The sequence below is a fragment of the Vidua macroura genome, chromosome 19 (assembly GCF_024509145.1).
Source record: "Vidua macroura isolate BioBank_ID:100142 chromosome 19, ASM2450914v1, whole genome shotgun sequence".
Taxonomy (NCBI): domain Eukaryota; kingdom Metazoa; phylum Chordata; class Aves; order Passeriformes; family Viduidae; genus Vidua; species Vidua macroura.
In genome coordinates, this window is record NC_071589.1 from 13,752,501 (window position 1) to 13,769,830 (window position 17,330).

The 17,330-nt window shown below is 41.5% G+C and overlaps 1 protein-coding gene across 1 annotated transcript; it reads left to right on the plus strand.

Moving 5' to 3' along the window:
• Positions 1-9,368: 9,368 nt before the first annotated feature.
• SLC16A3 (solute carrier family 16 member 3) lies at positions 9,369-17,330 on the plus strand. Its single transcript, XM_053995148.1, has 4 exons — positions 9,369-9,591; positions 10,087-10,230; positions 10,574-11,341; positions 12,630-17,330. The coding sequence occupies exons 1-4, from the start codon at positions 9,369-9,371 to the stop codon at positions 12,914-12,916; spliced, it is 1,422 nt and encodes a 473-aa protein (XP_053851123.1). The 3' UTR covers positions 12,917-17,330.

Consider the following 17,330-nt stretch of genomic DNA (forward strand, 5'->3'; position numbering starts at 1 on the left):
TTATTGTTAAACAATTTCTCCTTAGCGCAGATTAGGAAGGAGACTCTTTGCCCCTTTCAAGTACAGCCATTACAGATGTGAACAAACTTCCTCTGCACTCCTACTGCATCATGTGAAAAACTAAAAAGCATGTAAAACAAACAGACCAACTGCAACACGAGATCATGCAGAACAGATAAACACATTCCACTATCAAGGCACTTAATTATTAAAAACTGTATCCATCAGCTAAACTGCTTTACACTGTCTAGGTGCGATGGAGGAAGAGGTAACATACAGCAGGCCTAAAGCATGATTTTCCCTTAGTCACTCTAGATGACTTGCTTGTCTGGAAGTCATGAGGCAAACTTCCTGTAATGTTCTGTCATTCTTCTGTTTTTCTAGATCGTATAAACAGCTTTTGCCTTCCAGAAACTCGAATGCTGCACCCAAATGATACTTGAAGTACACTAATTTAGAGAAGATAGAGCATTATCAGTAGTTATTATATAATTTTCCTTATGTCATCAGAAGAGAATTGTGTGTCCTAGCCCCATGCCAGTTAAAGAAAGAAGGGGTTTATTTTCACCATTAACTGTTAATGAAAATTAGAATCTGAACTAACAATTTGACTTTTGAAATAAAGCAAGTTCCAGTTAGCTAATTATAGTCACAGAATACTGCAATTATTAAAGGGATTTAGTTAATTTACTTATATGAATCACTTCTGGTTTAAAATACAATGGTGAAACCCGACTTAAAATGATTTTCTACATCTGAACACACAAAAATTATCGTGCAAGTCCTGGCATAATTTATATTGTCCAGAGCACTGGATCAGAATCAGCACTTAATAGGCAAATGTCTGAATCCATACACCATTCTGACTGCTGGCATTCTTTACACCTTTAGATTAGCCATTGCCTAACCTATCAACCGCATTATCTTTTCAACCCTTCCTCACCCCTGCCCCCCCTTTCAAATTAGCTGTCATCTTCTCCAATGTACCATCAGCCCCTAGTCATGTAGTTAAATGCTTGTTAGTTCCCTAAATGAGTAATTGATAACTTCCAGTGATTCAATAGTGCCCCAAACAGACAAACTTTAATGGTGAGTAAAAAATATTACAGTCTACACAACGTCAATTCAGGGATTGATGTTGAAATCTGAATACACCTAGTCTGCAAGTGAATGGCCTAAATTCTTATAATAGTGGACAGTCAAAAACTGGTTTTACTAGTCTTTAATATTAGCAGTGTCAGTCTTATTGGCTGTATGTTAGCTACTCAAAATAAACCACATGGCCTTGTTCATCTTCACACATTAATGCAATGAATCCTTAAGCATGTACAAATGGGTACTATACTTCAGCAAAACTGAACCAATAGCCAATGCAAACATAATGTGCAAGAAAAAGAAAAAAACATCTAAGTCATTAAAAGAGCTTCAGTTCCTGCCTTGGTATTACATAATTTCAGCAAGTAGGTTTTAAATTGGAAGCTACTAATCTGTGCAATATCATAGTTCTCAAAAGACAATATTGTATCCTACCTATCCTCTCCTACTTAGAATCCTACCCCTGTGTAACTCCACATAGGTTACAGGAATCATAGAATCATTTAGAAAATATTTTTTTTCCAAGATCATTGAGTCCAGCTGTTAACCTCCAGGGATGGTGACTCCATCACTTCCCTGGACATACCATTCCAATGCTTGGCAACCTGTTTGAAGAAGAGATTTTTCCTAATATCCAATTTTGAGCTCCCCTGGCACAACTTGAGGCCATTTCCTCTTGTTCTATCACTTGTTACCTGGGAGAAGAGACAGATGCCCACCTTGCCCACAATCTCCTTTGAGGTAGTTGTAGAGAGTGATAAAGTGTCTCCTGAGCTTCCTTTTCTCCAGGCTGAGTCTCTCCAGCTCCCTCAGCTACTGTCCATCAGACTTGTGCTGTAGACCCTTCCTTAGCTCTGTTGCCCTTCTCTGGCCATGTTCCAGCTCCTCAATGTTTGTCTTGTCGTGAGGGGCCAAAAACCAAACAGGATTTTAGGTGTTGCGTCACTCCCCTGTATATTGGATTGTGTGCTAGAAGCACACAGGAGAATGGAGCACCTACTCCTGAATTTCCTAAGCCCCAGGTAGCCATAGGAGTGCTACTTTCTGTATTGCACTTGAGAATCCCACCACAAGTTTCATAGATGCTACATCGCAATATCAGCACATCAGTTGTATAATCCAATGTTTGTTGGATTATAATCTATAAACTCAATCTCAATTGAGTCACAAGAGATTAATGCAGAAAGCTCATTCCATCGAGATGTAAAAGGAGGAGTATGTTATAAAATCATATTTGCAGGGAGTAGTATAATATTTACTCCCTTGGTAAAGGATGAGGAGGGAAGCCTGGGGTTGCCTACAAGAATGCACAGTATCACACTCAAAAGTTCTAAGAAGGAAACAATTAAGCAAGGAAGCTCGTAAGAGTAATTCTCATGGGTGGAGACAATGAGGAAACTGTGATCGCTCCTGGGAAAACAGAAACGGCAGCACAGAACAAACCTCAACCGCAGAAATCCATTCATAAATTCAAGTCTACTGCTCAGGTCCTGTTCTTCCGGACAGCCAGTGCAGCATTCATGCCGGCAGGATTCAGCCCTGCGTTGCACTCTACGCAAGCAGCGCAAAGCTCGTGGTTATGCCTTGTGAGGCCCCGGGGCCCCGCTCCGAGCCGGCGCCGGCGGAGCCGCGCTGCACGCGGCCGGGGCCGGGGCCCCTGCGCCGAAGGACCTGTAGCGGAGGGAGTCACGGCGGCGGCGATAGGACCCAGGGCGCGCCCCGCGTGGCAGGGCGGGGCGAGCAGCACAGACCTGCCGCGCGGGAGCGCTCCCCAGCCGGCGGGACCAGACGGGCTCTGGCGGGTCTGCGTGGGCACACGGGCTGCGGTCCGGCGCGAGCACACGGGCTGCGGTCCGGCGCGAGCACGGGCATCCTCACGCTGAGACGCGGGACGTGACTCAGGTACTGAGGCGGAGCCGTCGTGCGGGATGTTGCGGAGTCCTTGCCTGGCGCGCGCGGACGAACGCCGTGGGGAGCGCGGTGTGGGGGGTCCGGAGCCGGGTGAGCCGAATCCAGAGCGCCGGGCTGACCGAGGGCGCTTCTCTGCGTGGGACTCATCCGGGCCAGCGGATGAGCCCGAGCGCCGCCCAAGCTCTGGGCAAAGCGCGGCGTAGGAATCGCGGGCTCATCCCTTGCCCAGAGGCTGCGCTGGGCGCCGATGGGGACGCGGGCACGACGCCGACTGTTTTCGCACCCCTTGGCACCACCTCACGAGGGTCGGCGGGGCGCCGTCCCGCCGGCTGCGTTTTTCCTCGCTCATGGGGCCACGCGGGCGCACCTCTTCGTCGGGAAACCCCCGTTGCCGTATGGGTCGCCCAATGTCCTCAGCGCCACCGGCCTGAAAGCGCTGTCCGGGCGCTGAGCGGTGCTGGCCACCGAGCCCCACTCCGCCTGCTACGAGAGAGCGCTGCCCCCGGCTTCCACTCTGGCAGCCGGGTCACGCCTAGGCGCGTAGTGCAGCCGGCCCGAGGGCACGTACAGTGCCACACCGGTGGCTCGTGGGACACCCGCGAGCTCGGGCTTTGTTTCCGCCATTCGTGGCCTCACACCGCTACTGGGGGGCGAGAGTCTCTCGCCTCCGCGGTCCCTTCGCTACTGCTCACCTCCTGTTTCAGTGTCGAGCCCCCGGAGGTGAATTTCGGAATTTTTTGTCATAGCGGTGACCGTTCAGGTCCTTCAGAGCGAGCGACGAGCAGTCTGAGGGATTCTTCCCTCATAAGGACATCATCGCATCCCCGGGCATGAACTCCATTACTCGGCTCAGCAAGCACACGAAGAATGGTGGGGCGCCCGGGCGCGGCGTCTCCCTGGTCTGCGTGAGCATCGGCTGCGGCGGCGACCCAAGCACGCCTCGGGAGCCGTCTCGGCTGAGGGCTGCGCGGGCTACGTGCCCGCCCCGGAGCGCCGCGCGAGCGGTCGTGGCCGTGGCGACGCCGCGACCACCACCACTGTGTTCCCAACCCCTCTCCCCCCCACACTCCCTCCCGCGCGGTGGCCGCCGCAGCCCCTCTCCATCTCCTGGGAAAAAGCTTTCTTTTGATGCTGCTCGCAATCCACCTGGAGGGGTCTGCGGCTTGCCTTCTAAGCAATTCTGTGGAGAGAAGAAAAAGCACACAAAGGTGGAGTTGAATTTCAATAATTCAGCTTCCTCACAGGCGCAGACCGTTAGTACTAGTGGAAATGCACTCCTCTTGGGCAAACCGTTCAATTTAGGATGTCACAGAGTAAAGTCATGTACAGTTTTGCAGTGTTTATTTCAGAGGAAGCAGTATGGCAGACGTTTTAAAATGTAAATCAGAATCTATTAGTACACTACACCTTTTGTGGCTCAGTCAGAAGTATAACTCAAGGTATATTATAGAAATAAAAAGGTGGCATTTAAAATTGTGACTGAAGTGGCAATTCTCTGATCTCAATGTGTGACACCCTGTTATGCAGCTGTACTGTCCAAAGCTGCACTCTGAGCCAGATGACCTTTTCTGACTATATTCAGCTACATGTGCTCACCTAGCTTGAGATACAGTGCATGTGCATGTGAGCACTTTATATATTAGAATAGTTCCATTATGGTCTGCAAAAATAAGCAGAGATGCCCAGCTGGTGACAGGACTAGATCTTTAATTAGTATTTATCTATCTCTGTCACTTTTTGGTTTATACTAAACAATATAAGGACACTTCTTTACTCTAAGCAATTGTCAAGCATTTATGTTTTATTAAAGCTTCAACACATTGCAAAGCCATCACAGCTGCAGGGCTGAAATTAATTTTCATGATACATGAAAATTAATTGTAAGCTGTTCCTAACTGAAGTTGGGATTCGGCAATTTTTCATTATATAAAATAAAACAAGCAAATAAATAGTCACAGCTTTCCCTATAGAGCACTTCATGCAGATAATAGAATTTAAACTGGTTAGCATTATCTGCTACACACAAAATTGCAGTGTGAATTTACTGTCAGTGCAGTCTGCTAATAACTTGTGATGAATGTTACTCACTGTGCAGCAGCAGTGAACAGCTAAGATGTTTTGAGGCTAAATGGGGACTGGAGAATGATTAATAGTCAAGATTTTGTATGGAACATCACTTGCAGCTATAGACAACACAGAATTATCCTAGGAGTTGTAAGAGTGAGATGAGAGAATGGGGAAAACTGGCAAACCCTTAAGAAAGGCAGCAGATCTGGAAAAAATTGTCTCATTTGAAATAGAAGAGGCCAAAATGGGACAGTGGCAGTCACTGTGGGGCCTTGGAGGGAGGACAGGAGGTCAGAATAGGCACTGATAAATATGGTAATGATTTTGTAGGGAACAGAGGTTTGCAGCAGCCTTTGGAATGAACATATAATTCAACTGGCTAATATTTAAGCAGATAAGCCACAGGAAATGCACTAGTGGGTTATACCAGTGGCCCATCTAAATGGCTTCTATTGAGGTACCTGAATTGTAATGAAATCTGATTTAAAGATTTATGCATTTGTACTTTAGAGAAGCAGGAAGGAGTTAAAGTCATGCTGAATAGGCACATGTCAGTGATGTCAATACAAAGGGTAGTTGTTCTATATGTAGAGGGCTATCATAAGGGTCTGGAGAATATTAAAATAAAAACATTTTTTCAGGAATTATTTTCTGAAAAATTTCAGTGGAGTTGGTTAGTCTTGGGAATCCTGACTTAAAATCAAGAATAACATGCATATTTTGTTAAGTCTGCTTAGATGTTAATACCTTTGGGCAAATACAGGAGGTTTATAACTCCTATTAAAACAGCATTGAGCAGCCTGTGCTTTTCAAGGTATTCATGCCCCCAACACCCTATGAAGAGATAATCATTATTTTCTTTGTTTCACAGATAAGAAAAACGGAAGGAGAAAAACGGAATAATGTCTATATTATTCAGCTTATACCATCTTCCTTATTCTGTAGTTATATATTTCTCAGCTAGGTGTGGCCCCAGACTGAAGTCTAGGCTGAACTGGGTTCCCTACTTGGAAGCTTATGTTCTATTTTTGTTAACCATCTTTTATTTGTATCATAGAAATTCAAGATTGTGTAGATTTCAGCCATAGTTAGAAGAAATTAATTCTTAAGAATTCTTGAAATTAATTCTTCTTGAGAACATGAAGTTCTCAAGCTATATAGGTCAGTGTACATGCTCATAAATGTCCTTCCTACCCATACTGCTGACCATGAAGTACAGCTATGTTGCCAATAAGAGTAGTGGCTAAACACAAATAATAGATTCTTGCCATTTCTAGCTGCTCCTTTTTATAATACAAGTGTTCACTTTTTACATACATCATCCCAGAAACCACACCATCACACCATCCACAATGCTATCTAATGTTTCCTCCTAACTGAGTCTATATTAGTTTCCATGACAACAAGAAGATAATATCAGGAAGATGAAGCCCCAGATGCTACCTTCATTTTGCACATTACCAAAGCAAGAACCCATTCATGATAGAAGGAATCTAGAATAAATACTGACAATACTATCATGTTTGTTGTGGAGATAGGAAACTGAGCCACAGCCAGTTAAATCTAATCCTTTGCCTCTAAATAGGGCTGAGCTAGCAAAAGCAGAAAGCAAAACAAGCTGTTGCAATAGTTAGGCAGTAGCCTCCTATCTTAGCAGTTTGATGGCATCCCAGCACTGTAGTGAAATCCTAAGTAAAATTTTTGCCAGTGCAGATCAGCCACAAGCCTGCCTTTTCTAAAGGTGGTACCCCTCGTTTATACATTCTGCAAAGGAACCTCTGCACTACTTCCTTATTATTTCTTATTCCCCTCTTAAGGAGGTGAATACAGTCTCAGCCTAGTAACAGGATGAAGTGCATTCTTGCTGTGTTTATGGAGACAGGGTTCATTTAGTTCTGGTTAATGGTCTTTTTATTTTGATGTGTTAACATGAACAACCAATGGACAAAACCAGATGAATAAAATTGATTGTAGAATCATAGAGTGGTTTGGGTCGGAAGAAACCTTACTCTCGTTCCAACCCGCTGCCATGGGCAGGAACACGTTCCATTAGGCCACATTGCTCCAAACCCTGTCCAACCTGGCCTGGAACTCTTCCAGGGATGAGACAGCCACAGCTTTTCTGTGTGACCTTTGCCAGGGCCTCATCATTCTCACACTAAAGAATTTTTTCCTAATACCTAATCTAAACCTACTGTCAGTTTGAAGCCATTCCCCCTTGTTCTATCACTGCATGCCCTTGTAACAAGTCCCTATCCAGCCTTTTTGTAGCCACTTCAGGCACTAGAAAGGTGCAAAAAAGCTTCCCCAGAGCATCCTCTTCTGCATGCTGAACCATCCGAATTCTCTCAGCCTTTCCCTTTAAGAGAGTTGTTTTTGAGGCATGTGTGTGAACCACTCTTGAAAGGATGGCATTGAAGATCTGGTGTGCCAGTTTATGGTGATTTTTAGCTGAATGTGGTAGTAGATATGATGTAAAGAGTAAATGGAAGAGTAAAGAAAAGAGTAATGAAAAACTGTGTTTTTCCCTGTAGACTTATTTTTATGAAATGCTGGAAAGTAGGCCAGGTTCCCTTACGTCAGCAAGTCTAGCTCTTTCATCACAGCAAAACATAAAACCGTTTTAGAGACTGTTCCTCATGGCAAAGATGGTTCGTTTCGTAAGGCAGGTGCAACAGAATGTGTCTCTCACAGGCTGACTTGCTCTGCTGGGCATGGAAGAGCTCAAGAACGGCCAGGAAGGAGGATGTTTCCCACTCCTGTTGGGAACACCGGGCTCCGGCAACCCCGGTTGCGAGCGCTCGGCGGGGGTGCGGCCCCGGCTCCGCCCGGGCCGCGCGCGCAACTCGCGGGCAGCGCCGCCCCCGCCCGGGAGTCACGTCCCGCACGTCTCAGTGCGGCGGCCGCCGCGCGCCCTGCCGGGGCATCACCGCGCGGGGTCACGCGGGGCCGCGGGCGGGCGGCTCCTGCAACCCCTGCCCGAAGGTCGGAGTGCGGCTGGGGGAACCGGGTCTTCCTCCGAACCGCGTCCGCACCAGGCTCGGTGCGCCGGCTGCCGAGTTGACTTCTCTCCCCCCGAAAATCTTGGACAGTTCTCTTCTGGAAGGAATAAGCGTGCTGCCAAATAGTTCTTAACGATGTTTCTTCTCAAAGCCACTCGCCGCTTCATATGGCATTAGTGTAGTTTTGCTATCGGGGTTCAGCCCTGTAGGTCTGCAGAGGCTGCCCTTAGAACTTTGCTGTAGACGCAGTAAAGGAGACTGTCCCAGCCTGTGCGCAGAGATGAATGCCGTAAGGCACTGAATGTCCCCACCCAGCACTGTATAAGCAGTCTGGAGAGATTGCCAATTGCTGTTTTTCAACAAAGCATGCTCATATATTATTATTAACTTTGTGCTGCTATTAGATGGGTAATGGAAACGAACAAAAACTGCCCAACCCTTACCCCAGTATTTTAAACCTTCACTCCAAATGTAATGCTCAAACAACTTGGAAGTAGTGTGAGTGACAATACCCCCTGAAGTGCTTCAATTTTACATCTTATTCTTGTTCTTTATACATTTGAGCCAAGATTCCTCAAATATTACTTTTTCTTACTGATCATGTAATAACAACAATGAGAAGTATTTGCTTCAGGCAGGCAGTTGTACTGAGCATTGCTTCAGTTACTAACTCCCAGCATCCACAAAAATGGCTCTTGGGGATTTTCATTGCAGTTTACCATTTGAACTTGGTGTGTGAAAAATGATAGCTCATCATCATCATCATCTCAAAGGGATCTTTCTATCTTTTCAAGATAATAGTGTATCAGGGCTGTATAGCTGTCTTCAGTAGGGAATAAAAAATCTGGGTGATTAGTCCACCATTTCACAGAGCACTTGTGATGCACCAGGTCTCCTAAGTGAATAGGTCAGGAGCTTCATGTAACAAGGTCTTATATAAAAAATCCTGCAGACTTTAATGCAGTAATTATTATATATTTGTGAAAGCCAGATACACCCCTGAAATGCTGGTATGGCTTCTGTTTTTTTGATGAAGCAATGATTCGGATGAAATCCAGCTCTGACTTTGAGAGATGTGCAGGGCCATTCATTTAAAACTCAGCTGTGTGCATCTCATTTTCACGTATTTTTGCAAGCTTTGTAAAAACTAAACTCAAACAAGAAATAGTTAAAATTGCACTGCATTTTCAAGACTGTTTTTTAAGTAGTTCCATGCCTTAGTTTAAATGGTAGTGCAATTTTAGAGATACTAATTGCTTTTTCTTTCTTAGGGAACACACAAGCTTCTTCATCATGGGAGCTGTAGTAGCTGATGACGGTCCATCAGGTGTTAAAGCCCCTGATGGAGGCTGGGGCTGGGCTGTCCTTTTTGGCTGTTTTATCATCACAGGATTCTCCTATGCCTTTCCTAAGGCAGTTAGTGTCTTCTTTAAAGAACTTATCCGGGAATTTGGCATTGGATATAGTGACACTGCATGGATTTCCTCCATTCTGTTGGCCATGCTTTATGGAACAGGTGAGTAGTTATCTGGTTTTGAAACAGTACTTTGTCATACAGTTAAGTTTGTAAATCTTACAGCCATTTACAGTCTGTATCATGACTGCATATCATTACTTGTGTGCAAAGAAGGTATTCCAAGGAAGAATTGCTATTAATCACATAAATCAAAAGATTTTTTAAGCCCATCCAGTTTATTTAAAATTACAGCTTTGTAAGTCAGTAGTTGCTAAAGATGATGAAAAAGAAAAATCACAAGGCACTCTGACGACAAAAAAGATTGAAGTATTTGACTACAGAGGAAAGGAAATTTTTCCTGATTGGCCTGACTTTATGGACAAAGTACAAAATGAGTCAGAACCACTGAGGTTGGAAAGACCTTAGACCTTTAAGATCATTGATTCCAACCCTGAACGTTACACTTTGAACTCTACCAAAGAAATACAAAGTGTCAGAAAATCAGTTCCAAAAGTTGGCTTATCTTAGGAACCATAACTTGCTTTTCTTGCCTAGGTCCACTTTGTAGCGTGTGTGTCAATCGCTTTGGTTGTCGCCCTGTCATGCTGGTGGGTGGCCTTTTTGCCTCAATGGGGATGGTGATAGCTTCCTTCTGCACAAGCATCGTTCAGATCTATCTAACTGCAGGTGTGATTACTGGTAAGTACTATGCTGAAAATGAGTTCACTTAGGTCTTACCTTTAGGCTGAAGTTTTGTTTAAGTGAAAAATACCTGAAGCATAAGGATCATCCAGATGGATGGCAGATAAATGTGGAATTAAAAGGTCATTTATTTTTGTTATGAATGTTTAATAGCGTGAAGTATAATCATAAAGTACAAGAATACTATGGGGGTAGAATACTTTGTGTTATCTTAGGATTCATTTGTCCATTTAGAATAAAACTGTTTTTCTTAAGTCATGAGTCATGAAAACTGCAATTAGAATATCTTTAACAATGATATTGTAGGCCAGTATTAATTTTTATGTACCCTCTATCACAGGTTTGGGTTTGGCACTAAACTTTCAGCCTTCACTCATCATGTTAAACCGTTACTTTGACAAACGCCGGCCCTTAGCCAATGGGCTATCTGCTGCTGGGAGTCCAGTGTTTCTTTGTGCTCTCTCACCGTTGGGGCAGATACTACAGCATGAGTATGGTTGGAGAGGAGGATTCCTTATCCTAGGTGGGATGCTGCTCAACTGCTGTGTATGTGGAGCACTAATGAGACCTTTGGAGCCACCCAAAAAGGCTGAAACTACCAAAGAGCCAGCTGAGAAGAAAGTGAAGAAAAAACTTCTGGATTTCAGTGTGTTTAAAGACAGTGGTTTTGTAATCTATGCGCTAGCAGCATCTATTATGGTGCTTGGCCTCTTTGTTCCTCCAGTGTTTGTTGTGAGTTATGCCAAGGATTTAGGATATCAAGACACCAATGCAGCTTTTCTTCTGACTATTCTGGGATTCATTGATATCTTTGCTCGCCCAATCTGTGGAATGGTAGCTGGTCTTAAATGGGTTAGACCACGCTGTGTCTACCTCTTCAGTTTTGCTATGATTTTTAATGGCTTTACAGATCTCATGGGTTCTATGTCTGTTGATTATAGTGGGCTGGTGGTCTTTTGCATTTTCTTTGGCATTTCTTATGGAATGGTAGGTGCTCTTCAGTTTGAAGTTCTCATGGCTATCGTTGGTACACAGAAGTTTTCCAGTGCTATCGGTTTAGTGCTCCTGGCAGAAGCTATGGCTGTTCTGATTGGTCCACCATCAGCAGGCAAGTATGCCATTTAGTTCAGAATTTAAAACTGTGTGCATTGCATTCATTTACACAAAATATAAGGGAGCTGAGAAAAAGATGTGAGTCACTCAAAAATGCAGATTGTGCTAGTGTGCACATGTTTCAAAGGCTTTCTGAAGTTACACTCTGAAATACTCCAAGAAGGAATGGAATAAACCTTTTCCTTCTTGGATCTATTTCAGGATTGGTTAAATTGCCATCTGGAGATGCTGCTACTTCTCCTCTGAAACCCTGCACTGACCTTCTTATTGACAGATAGCTGACTGGGATTCAGAATATGAAACCTGTCAATTTTCTTTGGGAAATATTAGGATACATTCTCTATATCCATGGTAGATTTGGAGAAGGAAAGAAAGTATCTCAAGGAAGAAAAAAAATCTTACAAGGAGGACTATAAAACTGGATTGATTTAAGGAAGGTAGAGTGCTTCTATTGCACGTCTTACAACCCAAGAATAAGGGGACATGACAAAATAGTAAAATTCATTAATTTGAAGTCAAAATACAAACTAATTACTAATCAAAGAACATACATTTTACAGACCCTGAACTGAAACACACTTTCCCTCCCAAAACCCACCAGGTCACTGCCCTAGAACGTTTACTGTTTATACCAGACATTAAAAACATCAAGTATTTTTCTTTTGACAAAACCCCCCTTCATGGGAAAACCAGTATTATGCACTACTTCTTCTGATCTTCAGGTTTGGAGAGGCACTTCCTTCATATCCTCCCACCTGTTCTTTCACATCTACTGAGTCCTGTGAAAATTTACCTTTACCAGTGTCAGAATCAGTTACTCCAGACTGACTATTGAGTAAAATTGGCATTTTAAGCAGACAGTGCACTACCTGTGTAGAAAGGTAAATGAGAGTGGGAGCAAGAGGATAACAATGATCAAGTCATGGTACAGATGACACAGATCCCATCCATGGATGTGCACATTTTTATCTGAAATACAAAGCATGTGTTTGATCTCTTGCATCTGAAGGTGAGGCTGGTTTTATTTCAGATGAACTGCATGCCTCTGTGTGTGCAGTGGAGTATGTGTTTTGGTATGTCACGTAGTGTCAGTGACTGTTAAACTGAACTGAAATAATTGAGAAATATTTTGTTACAAACTTGTTTAAATCCTATTTCAAAAAACTTGGTTAGGTAGTCATGGTGATTCTAGACAGGAGAGTCAAAATGTTTTAAAAAATCAGAAAAATATTCACTGCAAGATAGTAACTTTTGTTAATTACCTGGAATGTTGCCTTTTTCAGGAAAACTCCTGGATGCAACGGGGAGGTACATGTTTGTTTTCATTACTGCTGGAATTGAAGTTACCACCTCAGCCCTTGTATTGGCCTTGGGAAATTTCTTCTGCATTAAGAAAAAATCAGAAGAACCACATACAAAAGAAGAAGCAGCAGAAAGAGAGGAATTAAACAAATCTGAAAACAAAACTCCTGAAGATGCCAAAGTGGACTCTATTGAAGTGGAGCAGTTTCTGAAAGATGAGCCTGAAAAAAATGGTGAAGTTGTAACTAACCCAGAAACATGTGTGTGAGCATGACAAGGAACTGAAAAGTGTTTAGAAAAGAAAGATTTTCAATGCTATTTATTTTAGAAACAAAAATAGTTTAGGGCTGGGCCATCTGCTTTAGTAACTGGGGGCTAGTCAGCTTCCCAGGTGTCTTTGGAAGCTGATTAGCTAGACAACATCTTAACGGAAAAATAACTTTATCGGTAAAAGGTGGAACATTGTGGTAATACATTTTATGTAAACTAAAAAGCTTTTATGAACACAAGTAGGGTCTTGCTATGCATCACCAGAAACTGCTCACTTGGAAGATACAGGAAAAGCATATTTTCAGAAAAGTGGAATTATATGTATGTTTTCAGATAATATTGATGAAATCGCTGTGTTGTGTGACTAAATATAATTTCCCTATGTTCTCTGTGAAGGGAAAAGAGTTTGAGATGGATAATAATCTCAGGAATTTAGAGGTCTCCATTAGGTTTTTGAATTTGTTACCTTTTTAGATTTTTTAGATTAATTGGCTCAGCCCTAATTTAATTTTGAAAATATCTGTAACTTTGATTTATGTAAATGCATTTCTGCCTAAACCTGTAACCTTTGCAATTATCATCTGGAAATCCTGTTTTTGGAAAGGCACATTACAGATAGTGTCCTCAGCAGATCTCACAAGTGGTAATCTGAGGTAGTACTAAAAAAAAAAAAAAACCAAAAAAAAGGAGCAGAATGGATCCTGAAAGATCTTAAGGAAACAAAATTAGCCCACAATTCCATACACTGTTTTCAGTAAAATTTCCCTAGAGCATTGAAAAAATTGCAAGTAACATGGAGAAGATGATTAGTAGAATATTCTGAAAAAGTGTCCATTTTGCATATAAAAGAAATGATGGTACAAGTTTCCAGATGACTTACAGAGTGGGTAGACTTAGGAAAGAGACTGAACTACTTTGAAACATGTTAATCATCCATAAAAGGCAATATTAGCATCATGGGAAGGTTTTAACATGTTTATTTTTGACGTTTTTTTCTTCCCCATTTATCCCATTTCCCTACCCCCTGGCTTAATCTATGGAAGTTCAAAGTGCCATTCTTGCTGTTTGAGGAAACATGATAGAACTATTCATCATTTTTATGATGGCATGGTACTGAATAGAAAAGGAAGGCAAAAGGAAGGCATTTAAATTTTTTTTCACCCAAAACCACTCAAGAAATGCAATTTTTTTACTATAAAATCATGCTACTCCATCCCACCTCTCAAATCTGCTTATAAAAAGTTGTCTAAGCTTTGTAACTGCAGTAACAATCTTCAAAACAGACTAAATGTAACAGATTACATTTTCTTAGTAGTAGCAAAGGAATATTGGCTTTCAGGTGCCAAAATTGTTCCACTTAATAACTGAAAACTGAAAGACCCTAATCCCTTAAAACTCAGTATCCGCTTTAAATTTTTAACAGAAACAAAGTGCCAAAACCATGAACCATTCTCTAATGAACGATCTCAAGCAGCTTCCATTTTGGAAGTTTCTTCAAAATGGTTTTGCATTGTTAGGACAACCTTGCAGAGAAATCGGAAAGTTAGAATCAAAACTTTTAAAAGAAATAGATGCTGCATAGAATAAACTGGTTTTATATCCTCTGTAGTGCATTATTTTAAAATCTTATTAATTTAGTGGCAGCAGTTGTAGTGAATGACATTTTCCCAGTTGTAACAGCTTACTTAGTGAACTTAGCTCCACTTTGCTAAAGACTAAATTGGTACTTGAAACACAACACTGATAGCTCCAGAAGGCTAGAGAAAAACAGAATCCACAGAGTAATTGATTATATCCTTGGAGGCTGCTTCAGATGATACATGAAGGCCTGATACAGCTTTCAGATTGGAGTTCCCTGTTGTTTCAAAAAGCAGAAACTATAAACCTTTCCAAAGATGAATTCAGATTCTCAGCCATTTTTTGTCCTACTGTGTGCTTTGATCCCTGGATTTCTTTGCTAGATAATGCTATGCAGGTATCACAGAATTAAATGGTTATTCCTTTGACCTCAGGTTTTGGCACAAGTTTAAGTTTCTGTACATTCTGCAAATTGTCTAGACTGCTTTATATGTGACACAATGTCATTTGTGCTTATCATACTGACTTTCCAGACTATGTTTCATTTTTCGTACATAATACTTTTACGGTTAAGCTGGAAAAAGTTCTATGTTGTCATTTTATGTGATTTGAGACAGAAAAGGAAGTTAGGAAGACAAGGAGACATAGTTCAACAAGAAACCATAAATAATCTCATAAGTAAAACCAGTGTTCACAGAAAGGCCTCATTTGCCTATACAAGTTATTTTCTTCAACTCAAAGATCAATCACTCTGACTGGGACTGCCAATGCTCTTGTGCTCTTTTCAGCACAGACCTACCAATGGCTTGCAGTATTTATGACAGCAGGAGATGCTTACTGAATGAGAGTGGTCAAATCAAAGGACTCCTTTATTGACTGTGAGGAAAAAAAGAGTTAGAATTTAATTCAGTAAGAAGTTTTAAAAAATGTATTAGCAGTGTAAAATCTTTTATCATTTTAATTAATTGCAAGAAGCATCAATATGAAGGTGAGAAACTCCTAATGTAGCTCTCTCAGCAACATCCAAAGTGGCAGGCTTGAGAGTACTTCAGAGTTCTAGAGGCAGTTAAGCTCCTTGCTCCCATTCTGTCCCACTCAAGGGTAACACCCAAGTGTATGCTAGCCCTCCAGTCCTCTTTCTGTTCAGCTGCCTTTATCTTCTCGGAAAGAGATTTGTTATACTGATGGGAAGGAAACCTCCATGCCAGATCCCTAGGCTGGACACCTGCTGGCCACTATACTAGACTGTGCTGAAGCATGTACCCAACTGCTCCTATTGACATGGCTGCAACAGGTTATTGATCTCCTGTTTTATAGACCTCACTCCTTCCATCCCAATCAAAACCAACCAAAACTAAACCCCACAAGCAGCTAGTCCTTAGGTTCCCAGCACTGTCCACCCAGGCTCCTTTTTAATTTAACTCTGCTTATTGTAAATATTTAAATAGATTGATAAATATTTTTAAAGTATTTTGTATATTTAAAAGCAAGGAATTGATTTAAAATTCATCAAGGTACTTTGGTACTGTATTTCTTTAATCCAATACCACTGAGATGCCCTTAAGAGCAGTCTGTGAGATGTGCTCATCCATATATTTTGAGAATGTATACGGTCGAAGCCATAAAGCACTGCTAAAGAGACATTGATTGCTCAGGGTCACAAGCAGAACAGTTTCATGCAACATCTACCCAGATGAACTTTTGTTCAACCTTCACCTGATTAAAATTTTTTTGATTTGAAAAAAGGGAAAAGGAAAAGGAAGGGAATGTAGGTAATTATGCAACCAAATTGCCAAGCATCCAAAGATTATAATTTACTCCTCCATCATACACTATTGAAACAAATGTAATTTCTTTTGACACACAGTTCATTAATATATCTAAGAAGTCTGGAAAGTAAACAATCAAAAAACCAAAACAAAGATTTTCAAAGATTATTTCTCTGAAAGTAGTGAATAGTTTTTTACACTGCAGGCTAGCAATTTTTAAAGCATTTTGGATCTTCACACATTCTATAAATTGTGTACGATAGGATTTATGGTTAAAGTATTGTATGATTGATTATGTAATAGATCTGAGGAAAATAAGGGCCTGATGCAAGGAGATGAAACGTGTATAAATGCCAGTAATACACAGAGACTATATAAAAAAGAATACATGTGTTTGCACATACATATTTACATATGTGTGAATATACATATATTTACATACATATATGCAAAATACATGCAGGGGTAGATTCAGACAGTTTGCCCATTTATTAGACAATAAGCAGAGTTAAAATTGTTTTTTTCCTGCTATACAAAGATCAATTTGCTTTTTTGAAAATTCTAAATTAAATATTTTGTAGCCATTTGGAGCCTAGAAGACCTCAGCAGAACTAGAAGTCTTAAAGTGATGCAGCTATCTGTTTCAAGCTAAGCCAGTTCCCTAAAGTTAAGACTTGACATGGATGGTGTGAAGGTATGGAGTAAAGGACTGGAGAGATCTCATGCTAGTATTAAATTCCATTTACACAAATGTGTATTAGGCAATGTAGATTCATTCTTTAAAATTAAATGAGAACATTCCCCTAATCAAGCAACCAAACTTCAAAATGAAAAAAGCAAAATTCACATATGCACCTTTGGTACATCCCAAAGAAAATCTTTAGTTTGGTAGACAAACCATAATCATAAACAATCAATGTTTATGAATCATAAACAGAAGAATTTCAGAATGCAAATTCTTACATGTTATAATGGTAAGTATTGACTTGTGTATGTGCGTCGGTATCTCTTTGCCACACTTGTCTTTAGGATTCTGGGAATACACTTCAATTTTGTGCGAGATGA

Excerpts from the sequence above, each read along its gene's own strand:
- SLC16A3 (XM_053995148.1), top strand. The coding sequence starts at position 9,369 with ATGGGAGCTGTAGTAGCTGATGACGGTCCATCAGGTGTTAAAGCCCCT. Across the intron at positions 9,592-10,086 it reads GGCCATGCTTTATGGAACAG|GTCCACTTTGTAGCGTGTGT; the intron begins GTGAGTAGTTAT and ends TTTCTTGCCTAG. Across the intron at positions 10,231-10,573 it reads AACTGCAGGTGTGATTACTG|GTTTGGGTTTGGCACTAAAC; the intron begins GTAAGTACTATG and ends CCTCTATCACAG.